Source organism: Aulonocara sp. 'chitande type north' Nkhata Bay, linkage group LG18, assembly GCF_057382095.1.
Source record: "Aulonocara sp. 'chitande type north' Nkhata Bay isolate Kocher_YH1m ecotype deep benthic linkage group LG18, A_spYH_male_GT1.1, whole genome shotgun sequence".
Taxonomy (NCBI): Eukaryota; Metazoa; Chordata; class Actinopteri; order Cichliformes; family Cichlidae; genus Aulonocara; species Aulonocara sp. 'chitande type north' Nkhata Bay.
In genome coordinates, this window is record NC_141361.1 from 1,173,959 (window position 1) to 1,195,830 (window position 21,872).

The 21,872-nt window shown below is 45.1% G+C and overlaps 2 protein-coding genes across 2 annotated transcripts in view; one reads left to right on the forward strand and one right to left on the reverse strand.

Annotated features, from left to right (window-relative positions):
- Positions 1-21,872, forward strand: part of LOC147307557 (M1-specific T cell receptor alpha chain-like) — a 156,298-nt gene that overhangs the window by 26,553 nt on the left and 107,873 nt on the right. The gene's annotated exons all lie outside the window — the stretch shown is intronic.
- LOC147307560 (uncharacterized) lies at positions 1,912-10,962 on the reverse strand. Its single transcript, XM_086271852.1, has 3 exons — positions 10,855-10,962; positions 10,411-10,751; positions 1,912-7,862 (listed from the first exon to the last, which is right to left on the reverse strand). Exons 2-3 carry the CDS (start codon positions 10,580-10,582, stop codon positions 6,862-6,864), a joined length of 1,173 nt encoding a protein of 390 aa, XP_086127978.1. The 5' UTR covers positions 10,583-10,751; positions 10,855-10,962; the 3' UTR covers positions 1,912-6,861.

Below are 21,872 nucleotides of genomic sequence, written 5' to 3' on the forward strand. Positions count from 1 at the left end.
TTCACTTCCGCCTCGTGTCACAGGGAAGCTGTCCCGGTGGCTGGAAAACATGGAAATGGTGCATTAGCGCCATCTGCTGGCGTGGAGTGTGGACCAGCGTCACTGAGAAAAAGAAGCTGTTTCCTCACAGCTGTCACAGTTTCCTGCTGTTTAAACCAGAGCGTCCAAAGTGCTGATGACTCATCTCTCCTGCTTTCCTCTGTCCTGTAACACCGTCATCCTTCCTTTTCCTCCACCCACTGCTTTTGCATCGTTTCTGCTTCATCATCCTTTGTGTTTCTGTGTGTCTGAAGCTGATTAGAGGGGCAGCTTTGTGGAGCTTGCTTTGCAGGCTGATCTACTGCTTCATTCCTTATTTACAGAATGATTGTTGTGTTTGTTGGCTCTCTGTCAGGACGTCTGCTGACTTGTATCTGCAGTATATTGAACAGGTAACAGTCTTGTGAGTTTCTCTGGTGTATAATGATCATCCACCCTTGATCCTTCCCTGTATGTTAACATGAACCTCAGGAACAATGAACACAACCCCAGTTTGACTGATCTGCATGCCTTTATGTACAGTTTAAAGTAAAAGCTCTCCTTCTTTTCCAACACTGTGGCATCAGGACGTATTCCTGGTAAAGCTGCTGTTCACTGATGTTTAACCCTTGTGTGGTGTTCATATTTTTGTTACTCAGCCAGTGTTCATGGGTCTGGTGGACCCGCTAGAGTTTTGGCTTTCCAAATTAACACTATCAAACAATTTTATGTTAAATTACTCAACAGATGTTTACTTCATCCCAATTACAAGACATATGAACAGCAAACATGGTTAATTTTTTCCCTTTACCTTTGTTAGATCACATTTATGAATTAATGTGCTTCTCTGGTTTTTTTTGTTTTGGTTTTTTTTAAATAAAATGTTATAAAAAAATAAATCAGTTGTAATCAAGTGGAGTGAGCGGAAAGACACAACACATTTACACGTGAAGCAATATGTTTTACAACTAAATGGGATCAGCTGCTCATCAATGGTGACATTAGGCCCAGGTTTGTAAAACAGGGGGAGGTGGTGCACACACTTATCCCACACTGTCCTGATGGCAGCTAGCTTGTCTCTCTGCCGTCGAGCTGGTCTGTCGTCTCGGTTATCAAAACGAATAATCCTGGAAATTTTGTGGAAGTTTTCCAGAGACACTGATGCACGGAAAGGTTCGTGCCGGTTTCTGAATCCCACAGGATTCTGTCGATTCCCCTTTGGACCTGAAAACTCCTGCAAGGATAAGAACCCCAAAGTAGGCCTTTGGGGTTCTTAGATGAATTTGGTCTCCTTCCACCTCTCTCCAAAAACACACCTTCCTTCTAGATTACTGCAATCCAGAATCATTTTCTGGATGTAATCTGGGATGAAAAGCTCAAATGAAGACTTGATGTCCTGCACATGAGTAACTGTCAGCCGTGTTGGCCCTGGCTTATCACAGTAACAGCTCTGCAGGGTGGCTCATTTCTTGGGCAAGAAGACCATTCAATGTCACCAGTTATTGACATCCATATTTCTTCACTTGCTGTCTGGTGGGCTTGTTCTGGTCCTGGAGCTGGCAGCAGATGGGGTGCTCGTCTTCGTTTTGTTACTAAATGGTGCTCAACCTCATCCTCTTCTTCAAAGTCACTGTCAGACTCTGAATTTTCAGAAATGTGAAATATTCTGAAACCTCTTTGTCAACATCATCATCCGAAGCCCCTCTCTCTTCCAAAATCAATCAGATGGCCCTCGCAGCAGATAATCTTTTGCCATCTTGATCAGTTGTGATAAAGAACCACACTGGCAAAGTCTTATTTATAGTATTATGCCCCTAATTTGCAGGAGGGACAGGGTATGAGAAAATAAAATTTGGATCCCTCAAGAAAGAGGGTAAAATGTGCGGGAATGTCAGAGCAGACGGTGTTTGTGCGGAGCAGGAGGGGAAGAAAACACTATCAGCAGCACCAGAGAGGAGGAGGACAGAGTGTGGGAACACAGGACCTACACTTTCAACACTTTTATTAGACCTGGGTCCAGTGGACCCGAACACCTTGTATGTAATGTAAATGCGTGGGGGGAGGTACAGTATGAGGTCACTGAAAATTAGTTTGGATTTATGTTCTTCACAGAAAAAAAGCCAAAGCCAATGAATTTCAGGTTGAAAAAACAATTAATTCTTTAATTTTTCTTTTGAAAAAAACTGAAAACGGGTCTCACAGACCCGAACACCATACAAGGGTTAAGCTGCTCTGACACCGTCTGAGTCACAGTCCACACAAAGCTTTATATCCATCCTGTTTCCCCAGAGTGGTTCAAAGTGTCCATGACCCTGGAGACCACCTGCTCTCCTCTGATCTGTGGAGGCATTCCTGCACGTTCGTTCAGTGACGTTTGCTTCCACATCTTTTAAATGTCTCCAGATATTACAAAACAATTTCCAGTAGGAAGGAATATTTATTCTACACATCAAACACTAACTTGACCATCATGAATTCATTTTCAACCTAAACTTCAGAATACTCTTTAAGTTTGAGCTCACATGAAAGATCAACTACTTTGAATCTGTTGTGATGTTTTTGGTGCTCCTGGTCTTAAAAATGATATTTCTCAATGTTTATGTTGCTTTGAATTCGTGCTGTAAAAACGTGCAAAACTACATTTTCTTTGCTTTGACAAAAACAACTGTAAAACATGACAAGTCACATGTTCTGGAGCCTTCTGAGGATGTCACGCTTAAACCTCAAATGATCTAAAAAAAATATCTGACCCTGAGTCTCACTTTAAGCATGAGAAGCATCAGTGATGGAGAACATTTGTGCTTTCACGTTGTGTTTGCACACAGTGCAAAGTGCTCCATCCTCCCTCCTCACAGTGATTCAAATGCTGCTCACAGTCTGTGAACCAGGAGGAAGAGGAAGTGAGAGAAGTCAGACTCAAAGAGGAGACAGAGGGCGACATCATCCAGTAGGCGGGGCTCTCCTTCTGCACTGTGTTCAACCATTGTGTCAATAATAAGTGCTGCTGTGAAGAGAACAATTCTCAGACTGAATGTTGAACATCAGCTAGTTTCTCCTGTTGATTTAAACCTTGTTGTACAGATGGAACATTGGCTGTGGATTATTCTTGCTGCTCTTTTCTTTGGTGAGATACAAACATCAACATGTTTCCTCTGCTTAAATAAATGTGTGAGTCTGATTAATGGTGAGTTTTTAATCATGTTTATTGATCCATCTCTTCCTCTGCATGTTCTGTTCTTCCTCAGAGTGTAAAGGAGAAGACAAAGTGATCCAGGAACAAGGAGATGTCATTGCTGCTGAAGGAGACACAGTTACACTTGACTGCAAATACGAAACAACTTCTGCATTTCCATATTTGTTCTGGTACAAACAAGAAATAAACAACTTTCCAAAGTATGTTTTACTGCGTGGCACTTCAGGAACAGAAGATAATGATCAGGAGTTTCCAAAAGACAGATTTGATGCTGAGGCCAAGAAAGCAGAAAAGTCAGCTCCTCTGAAGATCCAGAAGCTTCAGCTGTCTGACTCTGCTGTGTACTACTGTGCTCTGCAGCCCACAGTGACAGGAAACAGCAAAACTCTGTACAAAAACCTTTGGAGCAAAGACAACAGAATACTCCACAACATCCACTAGAGGGAGCCACACACTGTTAAACCTCTCTGGTCTGTCAGGTAGAGTCTAGTTTCTCTTCACTCGTCTGGCACAGCTGTGACGAGTCCACCCGAGACAGCAGCAGCCAGAAGAGCAGAGCTGCTTCAAATCATCGCACAAAAACATTTTTCATGCCTGTACTTTGAGTTTACCTCTGAGGATGCAGATCACAAGTCTACAAACATTTAATGCAGCAGGACAAAGTCTGCGAAGCCTGTAGGAGCCTTAACAGGCAGCACACAAACCTGCTGCACTGTGAGGTCTGTTGTGTCTTCAGCTCCACATCCTGATGGTTACTCGAGTTATCAACACTTTAGGCCAAAACAATGTTTATTTCTGAAGAGCTTTTTACAACAGCGTGTTGAACACGGTCTTCATCTCGTTAGTGTCACCTCTGAAGATGTAGTGTGAACACAAGACGTCCTTCAAACAGAAGCCAGGGAGCTCGAGAGGGCTCCTCAGCTTTGGCGCTCAATCCACAAATAACCGAGACAATAACACAGACTTCAGTCAAACATGAGAACGTGACACGGACTGATGGAAGACCTCACGTCTGTGTGCCTGCGGTCAGCAAGGAAACCAGCTGACGCGCTGCTTCTCCACCTGTCCGGTTTTTAGATTTGCACGATTAGACATTAATGTAGCAGTGAGGACACCACAGAAACACACAAGCAGGAAACACTTACAGCTTTATCGTACGGATATTATATAAATTACATCTGTGCAGAAAGCAGGCAGGGTCAGGGACAGCCTTTATAGCAAACTAATGAATAAATACAGTCGTGTCCACTGACGCACAGCGACTCACAACAAACGCAAACATGAAGAGTGTAGCACACGTGTGTGAGACACAGCTACTGCTGAGCAGACAAAACGAAACGTGGAGACTTCGTCTGTGGTTTGAAATATTTACAGTACGTAGTGTCTGTGCAGGCGCGCTGACAGCACCGCGGCTGTTTCTCTAATAAATACAATCTGAACTATCAGTATATGAAACAAGTGATGCTAACAGTCATGTTACATTTGGCTGGGGTCTGCTGTAATCTGTGATCTAACCCATGCAGCGTGCTTGTTTCAGAGAGAGCAGCTGGGCAATAACGAGCCCTTCGTGGCTGCGCAGGCAGCACGACTTGCCCCGAAATGTAAAGTATCAAAAACAGATCTTCAGCTGTGAGTCTGGGTTTTGTAGATTAAAGTGGGGAACACACGCCAACTTCAATCTTACGCTGTCCTGACATCATTCACCTGCTGTTACTCTATTTAACCATGTGCAAAAACAAGATGGCACAGCCTGCATCATAGTTAGGGCTGTGCAATATGACGAAATATATCGGACGTTGAAATGTTATTTTATACGCTATCGTTTGTTTGTATATTCATAATACTGCAGTAAAATCCACTGTTTATGGTGATACGTTTTCATGGTTTGGCCACCACGTGGATGCACAGAGAATCCCAGCATGACCAGAGAAGACGAGGCAGAACCAGGTAGCTCAAACTGACGGACCAGTCCAATCAAATCCAGGACCTTAGTCCTAAACCTTGGGCCGCCTCTATAACACGGACATGGTTTGGTTATGAAACAACTGACTACGCAAATTATGGTGCAGAGCTCAGACTCAAACACAGCAAACCTCTTCAACCAGCCACACAAGAATCAGGTGACAGAGTGTGGACAGAGTTTACGGACGAGAAGCAAAAACGAGCCGTCGGGTGTTCACAATGAACCTTAGGCTACGTCCACACGTACACGGGTATTTTTGAAAACGGAGAGTTTCCGTTTTCATCCATCCATCCATTCGCTTCCACTTATCCTTTTTCAGGGTCGCGGGGGGCGCTGGAGCCTATCCCAGCTGTCATAGGGCGAGAGGCGGGGTACACCCTGGACAGGTCGCCAGTCTGTCGCAGGGCCAACACACAGAGACAGACAACCATTCACACTCACATTCATACCTAGTGACAATTTGGATTATCCAATTAACCTATCCCCACAAGCTGCATGTCTTTGGACGGTGGGAGGAAGCCGGAGTACCCGGAGAGAACCCACGCAAACACGGGGAGAACATGCAAACTCCACACAGAAAGACCCCGGCCTGATGTTGGAATTGAACTCAGGACCTTCTTGCTGTGCGGCAACAGTGCTAACCACCGTGCCACCGTGCTGCCTTAAAAAATAATCCCGTCCACACGTAAAGGCAGAAATGAAGGAAAACGCTGCTATGAACATGCCAAAGCAGCAGGTGGCGCTAGATTCCTAACCGTGCAGAAATGTTGGCCAATCAGAAGTCTAGAAGCCTCGGTGGGAAAAAGTAAACAAAGATGGGGCATAGAAGCAGAACCGAGTCGTATGTGTGGAGGGACAGTAACTGTGTGTATATGCAAGCATTTAAACACTGCAGAGAGTAGAATTAACAGCAACAGTATTGTTGAAATTCATTCCACCGAAACAATAACGTGGCGCACAGTGTGACGTCAAAAAAGACGCACACCTTTGACGCTGCGTTTTCTCCGTTTTTCTCGTCCACACGTAAATGCAACAACTGAGTTTTCAAAAATATCCACCCTGGCCGGAGTTTTTAAAAATCTCCGTTTTCAGTGACCAAAAACGCCGTTTACGTGTGGCCGAAAGGTGCAAACGCATAGAAAAATCTGCATTTTCAAAAATACCCGGGTACGTGTGGACGTAGCCTTAGACTCAGAGATCAGAACAGGCTCCTCCCCGCAGCACGCCGTCTAATAAATACGCAAAGAAACAACTTCTATCTAAAACGGTTAAAACACTCGACGTCCAGCTGGAAACGCTTCCCACAGGTCGAGTTGCCCGAGATTCACAGAGTTTACAGAAAAAGCTCTATTTTGTGATATTTATGGTTATCAGGATGAGAAACGTCTTCTATCAGGAGATTCTGGTCATACCGCACAGCCCTCATCACAGCTACATCTGATTCAGTGCTGGTAACGAGTACACATCTTTCTCTTCATGCTGACAAAAAGAAACAAACTCCTGCTGCCTCTCTCGATTTCATATCTTCTCATTTCTGAAACAAACACAGGTCAGCGTCTAGAGTCTGTGTTAAAGCTGGAAAGTGCGCCTCCTAGCTGGTTGCCCACGTATCTTTAAATAGATACATTAGCGTGGTCACCGGTACGAACAGAGAAAACAACGGCGAGAAGGTGACAGGAAGCCGACCTCACAGAGAGTCTTTGCCCACAGAAATGTCCGACTTCAGCGTCTCAGCTGTGTGAGTTTTCATGTGCACCAACAAACCACCATTTTTACTGAAACTCATCCCGCAGATTTTACACGAGTACGGCTTCTCGCCGGTGTGAATTCTCATGTGCACCAACAGAGTACATTTTTTAGTGAAACTTTTCCCGCAGGTTTTACAAGTATACGGTCTCTCGCCCGAGTGGATTCTCATGTGGACCAACAAACTGCCGCGCTCCGTAAAACCTTTCCCACACGTTTCGCAGGAATACGGCTTCTCGCCCGTGTGCACCGCCTTGTGCTTTTTAAGCGCCGACAAGTAACAAAAGCGTTCGCCGCAGGCGTTACAAACGTACGGCTTCTCGCCCGAGTGGATTCTCATGTGCACCAGCAGACTACCTTTTCGAGTAAAACTGTTCCCACACGTTTCACAAGAATACAGCTTCTCCCCTGTGTGAACTCTCATGTGGCCCAGTAAAGTACTATTTTTAGTGAAACTTTTCCCACACGTTTTGCAGGAGTACGGCTTTTCGCCCGAGTGGACTGCCATGTGTCTCTTAAATGCTAACGGGTCACTAAAAGGCTTAAAGACCTTTCCACAAACATTGCATTTTAGAGATTTGGGGACTATGTCGGTGTTACACTGACTCTCTGATGTGGGAAAGATTTCTGCGTTGCTACTCTGACTTATGTTTCTAGTGGCAGTTGAAGTAGAATCGAAACTCTCGCTTCCTTCCTGATCTCGGCTTTCGTAGAGAAGAGAGCTGCGAGAGCCGAGCTGGTCGCTGTCCAGGTCAGGTTCACTGAGATCGCTGTCGTCATAGGTTACAGTCACCATAAAGGTATCCGTCTCCTCCTTCAGTGCACGCTGCTCCCCGTCCTGACTGATGCACAGCTCCTCCTGTTCCTCTTTAATCTGTAGAGACTGTGTTCGGCTCCTCTGCTGAACCTCCTCCTCCTCACAGACATGTTGCTGTTGGAGGTCTGAAGGCACAAATGGAGACACACAAACAAAAAGTTGTCAGAGAAATTCAGCTGAGCCAGCAGTGTGAACATGACAGACGCCTCAGGCGGCACCGATTACCACTGCAGAAGCACCGACTGCATTCTACTTTGATGAGTTCATATACAAACAAAACTTTTCAAGGCAAACAAATATTTATTCAACAATTTCCCCCAAACTGCACTAAGTTAGAGGATCTGACGGAGGCGCAAAAATCTAGCTGAAAATGAGCTGCTGACATATTTTCCTTCAACAAACAAAAGCATCTTGAACAACAAATGTCGCGTGTTTCCATCATGTTGCTGCATGTTTGCAACACCAGACAACAGGAAATCGACTCTGAGCCACTTTGGCTTCCTTAGCGTCTGTAAAATGTTCAGCCGGGTCGGACGATTTGGTGTCCGATTACGTTTGTTGTTAAGAATGCTTTCTTGGTGCTCCCCGTCCCCCCGAGGTTCCCTTTAGAATGAGGTGCTTCCGTGCAAACAACGTGCTTGTGTGTGACTGTTTGACCTGCCACCGGGCGGACCAGCTCGTTATCAGACACAGGAGCGACTGACCGGCTGTTCTTTGCTGTTCTGCTTTCACACTCAGCACCACAGGCAGACAGTACAACATCTGCATCGCTGCAGATCTGTCACTCTCCTGCTCCGTTCCCTAACTCGTGCACAAGGCGTTAAGATAAACACTGACAGACCTCAGCTTGGCAGGAACTTGAACTCCCTGACCTGGAGGGGTCGCTCCTCCCCTTGTCGACTGAGCTCAGATCTTTTTCCTGCTGCTTCACACTCAGCTGTGAACAACCCCACTGCAAGCTAAAAGTCACCGTCTAATGCAGCCTTCTGGCTGCAGCTGAAGTTGTGTCCATAAAAGTTCTGAGCAGAGTCAGCGGGTCTGCTTTCTGACTACAGTGTGAACCAAGCTCTACCTGCATTCACACAAGGACCAAACTGTCCATCCCAGACTCCCAAAACACTCCCCACAGGACACCCGAGGGCTTGCTGCCTTCTCCCAGTCCAAAACAAAGAACTGAGACGTGTAATCCCCCTGAGGGGCGACTCTCATCCATCCTACCCGGCCGTGTATTCAGGTTCGGGGATATGTGAAAATATTTCCAGGACAGTTGTCAGTCCAATGACCAATCATAGGTGATATACTCGCACAGGTGACTTTTTGATGGGCGGAGCGATCATGAACAGACTGATTCACCCATTTAGAATTTATACATTTTGTTTGGAGGTTATATTTGACCGTCTGTTGTTTCAGTTTTAATACAGATGCTCTTTCAATTATTCAATCATTTAGTTATTTGAAATGCGCCAAATCACACAAAAGACTTTACATCAGAGATTTTTTAATGTTCGCTGGAAGAGACGTTTTAATTTTTAACTTACTTTTTGTTTAATTTTGCACTTGTTGTTTGGTTGAGTGTGTGAGACAGATAAACATGGTTAGAGGCAGCTTCTTTCTGCTACCTGGGCTCATCAGCTACGATCTTCTGTTTTTTCATACTTTTTCCATCTCTGTTTCAGCCAGCTTGTCAACCAATCAGGATTCAGCGTGACCACAGTCAGGCATTAACTGTTGGGTTTTAAAGGGTACAGTAAAGGACTGAAACATGCTGGGTGCTCTGTATGCAGTGCACAAATCCAAGCAACAGTCAGGACCTGTTCCCCGACCCAGAGGCACAGGAAAGTAGCCCTGTGTGGAAACACCCACAGAGGGGATACGAGTGCCACAGAAGGCAAATCCAGGCCAGAGTGCAGCCGTCTCCAGCAGCTTCGTTTTAGAGAGCTGTGCGTTTTGGCAAGCCCGACTACATCCTGCTGGTATCGCTCGTCCACCAGAGAAGTGGCTTTCCTCACCTCTGTGGCCAGACTGGTCAGAGATGAAACTGCTCGAGGCACAAAGAACTGAACCCCTAAAGCCCCTCGTGCAGCTTTTTATGGGCTGTGGCCCCCAGACACTCACTCCAGGCCCGGCTCCAGGATAGGGCCTGGTACAGCTACACAAACCCCTCCAGCACCACAAACAGCTGCTGATTCACACACAGACAGAACAGGTGTGTTTAGATGAAGATAAAGTGGAACTGGTTTCAAACAGTCCTCAGCACAGCAGCAGATCACAGCGCTGAGGACGAGCAACAGCCTGCAGATCAGTCACATTAGATATTTTATTATTGCACAGCGACTTCATGTTTCCAACATTTGTTTGCAACTTTCACAAGTGCAACAGGAAACATACATTTATATAAACGTTATATTTATATGTATAAACTCCATCTGGAATAAATAATGTGCTCTGAAGCTCGACTTTTGATGTTTTCCAACTTTGACAGCAAACATAAAGGAACTGATTGAGTGATCCAGGTCAGAGAAAAGCTCAAATCCACCAGCTGCTGTTTGAATGCAGCGCAGCGCAGTCCTGTCCTCTGTTTGCTCTTTGTTAGCTCACATCTCCAAAAAGTCCTCACAATCAGAAACGTCCCGCAGAGCTGTGATCAGGATGCTCCCTCAGAGGGACACTCACCTGTCCTGTGCAGCTTGATTTGGGGTTTCCAGGTGATATCCAGCAGTCTGCGCTGACGGTCGATCTCTTCCTCGTACTGGACGATCGTTTTTTCAAACTCCAAGAATATTTGTTCAGCAGCAGCAGTTAGTCGCTCGTTGATGAACTCTCTCAGATACTGAACTGAAGGCATCGTTGCTGCCGCAGCTCACACACTCAGCTCACACAACAACACACTTCCTGCTCAGTCAATAAAGCTAACGGCACTTCCGCTTTTCCTGGTTTACTTCCGCCTGGTGCCGCACGGTGCCGCTCCGCCAGAGGAGCACAGTTACTTTTCTTTCCTCCTTCTACGTCTCCGTCTGAAAAACAAGTTATTTCGATCACGTCATGTTCTGAATATCACTCACATTAACAAGAGTCCCACCAATTATACATTTTAAACGTTATTTCTCAGGTTCAAACCTTTAGCTCCCAATCACAATGTCACGAATGCGAAACGCTGTTTGTCATCAGCTCTTTTCATATTTACAACCTGTAGTCAGCCGGATAAACATCACGGCTCAGGCTCAGTCACTAAAGTGACACAGCAGATAAGATGAGAAGCATCATTCCACCAAATCACCAGGACTTAAAGTATGGACCCTGCAAAGTCCCGCTGCACTCCGTCCCCCGTCATTATGCAGATTCAGCGCAGAGCATGTGCACCCAGAATGAGCGCTGTGGCCATGTTGACAGGAAATCCTGCAAAGTGATATCATTCATATCAATTTGCTCTGTTTATTATGTCCTCTGACATGTTTTAAGTGTGCTACTGGAAATACATGAAAAATCACTTTGTGAAAAATCACTGTTGACTTTCCTTTTTATTCAGAAAAATAAGTTTTTGCATTCAGTCTATTGTGTTTTTTTTTTTTACACCGTTTCCCCAGCTTTGGAAAACACGCTCACAGGCACAGATGAAGCTGCAGGTACACAAACTGTAAAGCCAGGTGGGAAAGCTTCTGATAAGATGTTCTTCTGTTCCCCAGTACGTTAAAGGATCCTCTGATCGTGGAGTGTTTCTCTCCTCCGAGTAGCGCTGGACCTCAGTGATGGAGTCCGCTGTTGTTTGTCTGCCAACTTCTTCATCGAGCCGCTGCCACAGGTTTTCTGAAATAATAAAAAAATGCATTATTAGTACACATTGGCATCAAAATAATACTGAACTTGCCTGGAACAGGTGACTGCTCTGATGAAGGTCCAGGCTGTGGCTCAGATGTTGTGCAGGCAATTCCTGCAGCACACTCCACTTTCAGGCGATTGACTGTCTCACTACACTTGGAGGAACTACGAAATCCAAGTGTTATAAATCTGGGGTCTGAAAGGTCAACACACTGAAGGACTCCAGATTAGAAGTGGTGTCTGTGACACGACGCCTCAGTTGGTCATGGAGATGGGTGGCTGCTTGTGTGTAGATGTAAAGAGTTCAGCTCAAGTGCCAAATATAGCATTCTCATCATCATCACCTTTGATCCTGAACCTCTCCTCAGACAACTCCACTGTGGCCTGATGGAAAGGGACCAACACAAGAAGTGCTTCCCTTACGATGTCACACTCATCAGCCGTAAGTGGAGTTAAATCTGCTGGAAGAGAAGCAACAGATTCCCAGCCTGCTTCTTTCTCATCATGTAGCCGTGACAGCATCTGATATGTGCTGTTCCAACGTGTTGGTACGTCGTTGATAAGTTTCAAGACGGGCTGTCCCACCTGCTGCTGCACTTGAGCAAGCTTTCCTTTGGCTGCAGTGCTGGATCTGAAGAATGATACGATTTGTCTAGATTAGTCTCTTATGGATGAAAGTTCAGGGATTTGATCACATGATTTCTTGACTAATACATTGAGTTTGTGTGCAAAGCAAACTGAATGTTGAATTTGGAGGGTTGTTGTTGTTGCATCGGTCACGAGACACCTTATTTGTGATGGCCCAGTCATCCATCATGTCCTTTTTGAATTGGGCCAAACTGTCTGCAGTGTCATGGTCCTGGGACATGTGGTCCCAGTATTCTTAGTTTCCTGTATTTTTGTATTTTGTTCCTTATTTAGGCCATGTTTCCTGAGTTGCCCTGTTGTGTTGTTCCCAAGTGTTTTCCCTTCGTGACTCTTACCCCCTGTGTGCCCCTCTGTGTATTCATGAGCCCTCGTCCCTCTTTGTGTTTATTCCCTGTTTCCCCTGCCCGTTATGTCTATGTTCTCCCTGTGCTCTCTCTCCTCCGGTCTGAACCCCCGTGCACTTCCTGTGTTACTTTGTGCCTCTCACGCCTGTATACGTCATGTTCACCCCGCCCTGTCTCGTTATGATTATCAGTGTCACCTGTGTTCCCCGTGTGCTCCCACTTCCCTCGTTAACCCTCTGTGTATTTATGTCTGCGTCTCCCTCAGTTCTGTGTTGCGTTCTCCCTCATGCTGCGTGGATTTCCCTGTGTCTCTCTGCGAGTGTTAGTTTATGGTTCCCAGTTTAAGTTTTGTATTTCCTGTGATCTGCCTTCCAGCATTAAAGCTGTGATTTTGAGTTTATCCCCTGAGTCCGTGAGTTTGCATTTTGGGTCCTCATCCTGCCTGCCACACAGCGAGCCATGACATGCAGTGTGACTTTGTGGAAAGTGTTTCACACCCAACACAGATGTGCACAACTGCCACAATACTAGGGGTCGGCAGTCCTTGATAATAAAATTCAGGACTGCCGGGTCCAGAACAGTCTTCCTAGATGATTGATTTCAAAATAATAAAACACATATTAATTCAAAAAATGATAAAGCTGCTCAATGTAGGCCGACCTGTGTTCATTCTCGGTGTGTTTGTCTCATTTTCACGTTTGGCTCTGTAATGCCTAAACAGTGAGAGGTGCTTTTGTTTGTGAAAGAAAGCTGCGACATTTAGCCTGCATAAAATGAAATGAATAATTCCCACTGCAGGTCACATTGCTGTTTTTCCTGTCCTGATAGATTACACTGAAACAAAGACACACAGTTACCATATTTGCAGTTAAAAGATCAAAATGATCCCACACTGCAGAAACAGAAATTTCGTGCTCCATTTCGTTATGGAGAGATGTGCATTTTTATTTTTTGTAGAGAGATGTTTTTTTTCTTTGCGAGAGTAATTTTGTTTTTTTGGGATGCGGTACCTTTTAAACACCGTTTGGCACGTTGGCAGTGCGCTGTACTGATCACGTGACTTTTTATTAAAGCGACGCACGCACCGATACAGGCTTCGCTCTGTGAGCTGGATACTAGTGATGTGCGATACCAATGATTTCCTTTACGATCCGATACCAAGTAAAATTCAGGATGGTATCAACGATACTGATCCGATACCGATACTTTGTACAACAACTTATTTTATTTATTGTATCTCAAATTACAGCTTCATAATGATTAAAAGGCATCAGATTACTTGTTCTTATTGCTTAATAATGCACAATTATCACACAGAAATAAAAAACTGAAGTTGTGCTATTTGAACACGTTGCCTGCCTGCAGCACTAAAGGACTCCCTGTGAGACGTCTGTCTCGCCCCAGCAGCACCTGTCCCTCTCCTCCTCTTCAGTTCACCTCAACATACGCGTCTCATATTCTGTGATATGATTTACTCTGAGGTGTTTGATGATGTTAGTGGTGTTGCCACAACACCTCACTGTCTTGCCACATGTATTGCAAACCATGTCTCAGCCGTTTGTGGAAGTAAAATACGTCCACACATGACTCCAACTACGCTCAGCCATTGTTGTGAGCGCGCACAGCACAGGCTGCCACACATTTATTCAGCCATATTTCGCACATGACTATGACAGGCAGAAGAGGAAGTAGTTCCTTCCAATGCAGACAATCCGAATGTTATAGTTTCGTTCCACTGTGTTCCTGTTAATGATAAACTACAAATATACCATAAATTACTAAAATATCGATATTTTAATGTGAGAATCTAGAACATGAATGGCTGGTATCGGAGGAATCGATATTTCAGGATCGATCCGCACATCACTACTGATACATGCGCCGGTGCGTCAGTGTTGCTGGACCCGTCGCTGCCTTTCAGAGACAGCAGTCCATGTGTGTCTTTCCTTTGTTCATTATTCAATGATTGCTGACTGTTCATTCTCATCCTGACCGCAATGAGCCATGATAGTAATAATCCCCAACCTCCTCTGAACCTTCCTCCAAACCCCGTGGACATCATGTTTCCTCCTTAACATCATCTGCAGCCCTTTGTTGCAGCTGCTGCGGGTCTCTTTCTCAGTTTTCTATTAATGAGTGAAAAGCAGTTCTGCTGGTTTGAGATCAGCTGACTGACTTTGGTCACTGAAGAATTTTTCTTACCAAAACCACTTTATGCACTTTACTTGTCTTTTTAGTCTTACGGGCCTTTTTATTGTTGCTGAGCTGATCAGTGCATTCCTTCTTTTTAAGGACGGACAGATTGTTGATCTTCTAAAGTTAGTGCTCCGTCCCTGATAAGCTTATTTGGCTGCAACTCATCAGCACAACAATGGAAAACTGAGTCTTAGATTTATGATCCAACATGGCACAAATGAGCAGAGAAAATGTCAAAAATATCAAAACAAATTAAAAGTCCACCTTTGAGCAGTGGCTGAGTTCTCTGGTCTCTCTGAAATTTGAACTTCTTACAGCCAATCGTCTGACTTCAGCCCCACCTTTAAAAGTCCAAAAGTGCACTGAGAGCAAAACAAAGGTTAAAACCACTGGAGGTTTCTGAGTTTGTGCTGAAAGCTGTAACATGTATTGAGGTTTGGTTTTGGTGTTTGTAACATGCAGAGATATGAGAGGAGGAAGAGGCTGAAGGAGGAGCAACACTGTCACAGAGCAGAAAAGGACTCCCACTGTCAGATACATTCAATATGTGAAGCATACAGAACAGATAGTGTGTGGAAGATGCTGTCACTGCATTACTGGCTCATGTTTCCTTTGTTTGTGATCACACTAACAGGTCGGTTAAAGCAGGAAGAAGAAATGTCTTTAAAGGATCTGTTTGCTAGAAATCACTGGAACAGGCGCTCACAGTTTAACATCGTCTTTAACAACATTTATCTCTTCCTTTAGGTGTCAGCTGTGATCAACTCACTGCAGTCAAGGATGAAGAGTCCACTGTAGAAGGAAACACTCTCACTCTGTCCTGCACCTATCCCCAAATTTCTCCTGGTAATGACTTTTTTTGGTATCAGCAATATGCAGGAAAACCACCAGAGTTCCTCTTCTACATATCAGGGATGAATATTTCAAGAAAGTCAGAGTTTCTGAAATCAGCTGCAAGATTCCCCACAAAACTGTCTGGAAAAAACCGTCTGAACCTTCAGATCTCCTCTGCTGCAGTGTCTGACTCTGCTGTGTACTACTGTGCTGTGAGGCCCACAGTGACAGGAAACAGCAAAACTCTGCACAAAAACCTTTGGAGCAAAGACAACAGAATACTCCACAACATCCACTAGAGGGAGCCACACACTGTTAAACCACTTTTTACTTTTTCAGTTCTGTATATTTTTCTCTTCCACTGACTTCACTATTTTGTGGGCCCTGCCCACAAAAGTCAAGTTCAACTAATGAGATGATTTCTGTCTGCAGAGCAAAAAGTTTCAAGATATAAAAGCACAACCTGGTGAATCTGCTGCAGTGGAAGAACGTTGTTCATGTGCTGTCTGTCTGTCTTCAGCAGCTCCAAAGACATGTTGCTGCACCTCTTTTTGTTTTCATCTCACTTCATAGGTGAACTTTTGTCTCTTTCTCAGAACGCAACATTTCTTTCTCTGCTCTGAACTCTGCTAGAAATGAATCATTGGTCTGGAGGATTGTAGATTTTTACTTCTGTCCTACTTTTCCTCATTTCCACTGTCTTCTCCTCTCAGCCTCATGGACAATGTTAGTCTGATGGCTTCATTTCTTCTACTTTTTCCAGGACTAACAGCTGGAGACTCAATCACTCCTCAACGAGATAAAGTCACTGCAACAGAAGGAGAATCTGTCACACTCACATGTAAATATCAGACAAGTTATAGTAATGCTTGGCTTCACTGGTACAAACATGATTCTGACCTTCAGGCTCCTCAGTTTATACTCTTGAAAGGAGCAAGATCATGGAGTGGCAATGAATATATTCCTGATAAACGATATGACTCAGAAACATCTTCTACATCAACTAATCTGACCATAGCAGCCCTAACCCTGGCAGACACAGCTCTCTACTACTGTGCTCTACAAACACAGTGATACAAAGTGTAGAAGAGGCTGTACAAAAACCTGAACACAGATATCTGACTACTCTTCAAAGAGGAGGGAAGTGGTATTCAAAGCACAGCTTCATATCAGATGGATTCTGCTAATTCCTGTTTTATCAGAGTCACTGTGGTTACAGCTGCTAATGAAACACTGTGGGAGGATTCACATGAGCAGCAAATCCACATCAACCACAAACCAACTGCAGGAACGTTCAGACAGGAAACACGAAAGCAAATCAAAACAGTGAAACGTGGTCGACGGCTAAGTAATCTGAGAGTCTGTAACCTGGAAATGATCCAAGTATGTAGGTAAGGTTTTGGATGATTTCATAATAGACAAAGTTTTTCCAAAAAAAAAAAAAAATCCATAAATCTGCTGTGTCTGAGAATGTGTGGTGGATGTTTAATGGACTGATTTCCATATAACACAAAGCAGCAGTGTTTTCATCTCCAAACCTTCAGCATGTCTGCTTTTGAAAAATATGAAAAAGATAAGATAACTCTTTATTGTCATTGCACAGTCATACATAGTACAGTAGTACAATGAAATTGGAAAACTGTCCTACGTCGGCACTACATGTAACACAACACGACACGATATGACACATCACAACGCCACACAAACAACACAACACACTATAATAACTTAGTATAAAAAAGAAGAAGAAGTGTATTTGTATTGCACACTGTTATTATTGCACATTAATCATTATTGCACCGTGTTATAAATATAAATATTATTATTATTACTGTTTTGTTAACCCCCCCAAAAAAAGTCCAGGGAGGTATCCAGTCAGGTCAGCTGTTAGCATTGATCAGGGCTATTGCCCTGTTGTAAAAGCTGTCCTTGAGTCTGTTTGTTCGGGACCTCAGCAGCCTGAACCTCCTGCCAGACGGCAGCAGCTTAAACACCCGGTGTCCTGGGTGTGTGCAGTCCCGTAGGATGCGGCGTGCCCTCTTGAGACAGCGAGTGCTGTACAGGTCCTTCAGGGAGGGAAGAGGATGTCCAATGATTTTTTGGGCCATATTGATGACCCTCTGGAGTGCCTTTCTGTGTGCTGTGGTGCAGCTGGAGAACCACACACCGATGCAATATGTCAGCACACTTTCAATGGAGCAGCGGTAGAAGACGGTCAGCAGCTCCTTCTTCAGGTTATATTACCAACGCTTGGTGCATGAACTCCACTACTACTGAGAGTCACTGCTCACCTAATGCAGAGTTTTTAATGGTCAAATGCAGACCTTATTATCTCCCCAGAGAACTCACTTCGATCATACTCACTGCAGTGTATACCCCCCGACGCTAATGCTAGGTTGGCCATGAAAGAACTTTCTGCAGCCATTAACAAACACCAGAATAAACACCCCGAGGCTGCTTTTATTGTTGCTGGCGACTTCAACCACACCAACTTAAAGACGGTCCTCCCCAGATTCCACCAACATGTCTCTGAGGACAAATAAAGTGTGGCCAGAGGGGACAGACGCAGTGCTCCAGGACAGATTTAAAAACACAGACTGGAATATGTTCACCCACACAGACCTGGACCAGTACGCCTCATCTGTACTGGATTACATCTCCAAAACCACAGACAGTGTCACCACCCAGAAACGGATCACCATGTACCCCAATCAGAAGCCTTGGATGAACCGGGATGTTCGTCTCCTCCTGAAGGCCCGCAACACCGCCTTTAGGTCAGGAGATGCACACGCCTACAGCACAGCCAGGGCTAATCTAAAGAAGGGCATCAAAAAAGCCAAACACATTACAAAAAGAAGGTAGAAGAACACTTCTCCAACTCCAACCCCCGACGCATGTGGCAAGGACTCCAGACCATCACAGACTACAGGACCACCAAACCCTCCCCCGCATCCTCTGATGTCTCCTTCCTCAACGAGCTCAACAACTTCTATGCTCGTTTTGAGCGAGGGAACCCCACAACCACAACCAACATGACGCCAGACCACCAACCTCTGACTCTCTCCCCCACCGATGTAGGAGCGGTGCTGAGCAGGATCAATGTCCACAAGGCTGCAGGCCCTGATGGCATCCCCGGGCGTGTTCTCAGAGCGTGTTCTGGGGAGCTTGCAGGAGTGCTCACAGACATATTCAATCTGTCCTTGGCCCACGCTGTGGTACCGGCCTGCTTCAAATCCACCTCCATCGTCCCGATACCCAAAAACTCCAACCCATCTTGCCTCAATGATTACCGCCCAGTAGCACTCACCCCCATCATCACTAAGTGCTTAGAGCAGCTGGTCCTAGCACACTTCAAATCCTGTCTCCCCCCCACCCTGGACCCCCACCAATTCACATATTGCCAGAACAGGAGCACAGAGGATGCAGTCTCCATCGCACTGCACTCTGTCCTCTCACACCTGGACAACAACAACACCTACGCCAGAATGCTGTTTATAGACTTCAGTTCAGCATTCAATACAATCCACCCCTCACAACTCATCAGGAAACTGACAGACCTGGGCATCAGTTCCCTCATCTGCAAATGGTTACTGGACTTCCTGACCAACCGCCCCCAACATGTCCGGCTGGATAACCGCTGCTCATCTACAATCACAATAATAATAATAATGATACATTTTATTTAAAAATAGCGCCTTTCAAAGCACCCAAGGACACTGTACAACAGATAAAAACACAAAAACTGGAAATATACACAATAATAAGAATAACAGATAAAAGTTAAGAGCATACAGAGGTTTAAACATAAGCAATTTTAAACAGACGAGTTTTGAGGGTGGACTTAAAAAGAGAGAATGAACTAATATTTCTGAGGTCAGGGGGTAAGGAATTCCAAAGTCGAGGGGCAGAGCAACTAAAAGCCCCGCCCCCATTGTAATCAGACGAGCAGAAGGAACAGAGAGAGAAAGAGAAGATGAAGATCTGAGGCACCGGGATGGGAAGTTCATCTGTAATAAGTCAGAGAGGTACGGTGGAGTGAGAGAATGAATAGCCTTAAATGTATAGAGGATTATTTTTAAATGGATGTGAAATTTAACCGGGAGCCAGTGAAGCTGCTTCAGGATTGGGGAGATGTGGTGGGTAGAGGAAGTCCTAGTAATAATACGGGCAGCAGAGTTCTGGACACGTTGCAGCTTGTTAATGGATTTTTGTGTGAGGCCAAATAATAGTGAGTTACAGTAATCAATTCGAGAGATAACAAGATTATGGACGAGAATGGCAGTGGCATGAGGAGTGAGGAAAGGGCGGAGGCGATTGATGTTATGGAGTTGAAAATATGCTGCACGTGTGACATTGATATGTGAATTAAAGGATAATGTGCTATCGAGAATGACACACAAGCTTTTCACAGAGGGAGAGAAAAATCGTTAATTCTGGATAGCAATCGTTTAGTGCCGACCAGGAGAAGTTCTGATTTATTGCTGTTGAGTTTAAGGAAGTTGGAGGAGAACCAGGAATTGAGTTCAGCTAAGCAGAGGGTGAGGGAGGGTGGAGGAAGAGTAGAATCGGGTTTGGTAGAGAGGTGAAGCTGGGTGTCATCGGCGTAGCAGTGGAACTGAATATTATATTTACGAAAAATATGTCCGAGTGGAAGAAGGTAAAGGATGAAAAGATGGGGCCCGAGGACAGATCCCTGGGGCACCCCAGTAGATAGAAGAGAAGGCTGAGAAGTGAAGGATTTTAATTGAATGAACTGAGTGCGGTCAGACAGGTATGATTTAAACCAGGCTAATGGAGTATGTGAGAGACAAATAGAAGCTAATCTGCTAAGAAGAATGGGATGAGAGATGGTGTCAAAGGCTGCACTCAGATCAAGGAGAATAAGGATGGAGAGGAGACCAGAATCAGCTGCCATAAGAAGGTCGTCAATGAACACCGGTGTACCACAAGGCTGTGTGATGAGCCCTTTCCTCTACTCCCTCTTCACCCACGACTGCAGACCTGCTGATGGTTCCAACACCATCATTAAGTTTGCAGATGACACCACGGTGATTGGCCTCATCAGTGACGACGATGAGGCCGCCTACAGGGAGGAGGTGGATCGTCTGGCTGAGTGGTGCGACAGAAACAACCTGCTGCTCAACGCCGAGAAGACCAAGGAGCTCATCGTGGACTACAGGAGGAATGCTGACCCACATCCACCCATCCACATTAAGGGGACGGCTGTGGAGCGTGTGAGCAGCTTCAAGTTCCTGGGAGTCCACATCTCCGAGGATCTCACCTGGACGACCAACTGCTCCAAGCTGGTCAAGAAGGCTCACCAGCGCCTCTTCTTCTTGAGGACTCTTTCTAATGTTTATGTGTACAGTGTGCATGTGTGTGTGTGTATACAGTAAAGTAAAAACAGATTTCACAAGACTGTATTCTTGTAAAACAGCGAACTGGTCACGGTCGGACGGTCTTCCCCGGGCGATCTGGAATTTTGTGTGTAGCTTCTCCCGGTTTCTCCTCTCTCCCAGCTTCGGGTTTGTTTATGGAAGTTCGCGGTTCCGGGTAGGGCGTGGCTCGGACAGCCTTCCACCCGGAAGCTCCTCCGCACGGCTATAGCCTCACCTCCACTTGATCGCTCTGCCAGCTGCTTCTAATCAGCCTCCATCTTAGAGCTGTGGTATATAAGGAAGATGGGTGGCAACAGTCGATGTTGGATTATTATTCCAAGCCGGTAGCATTCGTTACTTAAGGGAAGTTGATAGTCGGTTTAAGAGCTCTGCTAACTCAGTGTTTGCTTTCTCCTCACCTAGGAGTTTGGCTCGGCGAGGAGGATCAGGAAGCACTACGCACACACGGGATTGCACAGACGAAGGAGCACTTGGGGATTTAACTGGAACACCTTTTAGCACCTTTAACTGTTTGTGACACCTTTTTTGGACACTGTAAATAAACGCAATCTTCTCCCTGCTAACCTGAGCTCCACATTTTCGGTCCTCTTTCGCCTGCGACCTTGACAGAACTCCTTGCCATTGATTTGTCTTTATGTCATTTCATATGTAAATTCAAGCTAAAACAGTCTAAGTAGCTGTATCCATGGTTGCAATCTCCTTCCTAACCCACACAACACATGAACACAACTTCTTGCCTGTGTGACTCCATATGCGACCTTTCAAATGTGAGGGGTAAATAAATCTTTTCCACAGGTGGTACAGAGGTAAGGATTCTTTGAGTGCCCTCTTGTGGTTTGTGCTTTGTTGCCTTCACAGTGGACATTTATGTTCAGGAGTTTCTCAAAGACTCCCTCCA

Excerpts from the sequence above, each read along its gene's own strand:
- LOC147307560 (XM_086271852.1), bottom strand. The coding sequence starts at position 10,582 with ATGCCTTCAGTTCAGTATCTGAGAGAGTTCATCAACGAGCGACTAACT. Across the intron at positions 7,863-10,410 it reads AATCAAGCTGCACAGGACAG|ACCTCCAACAGCAACATGTC; the intron begins GTGAGTGTCCCT and ends TTGTGCCTTCAG.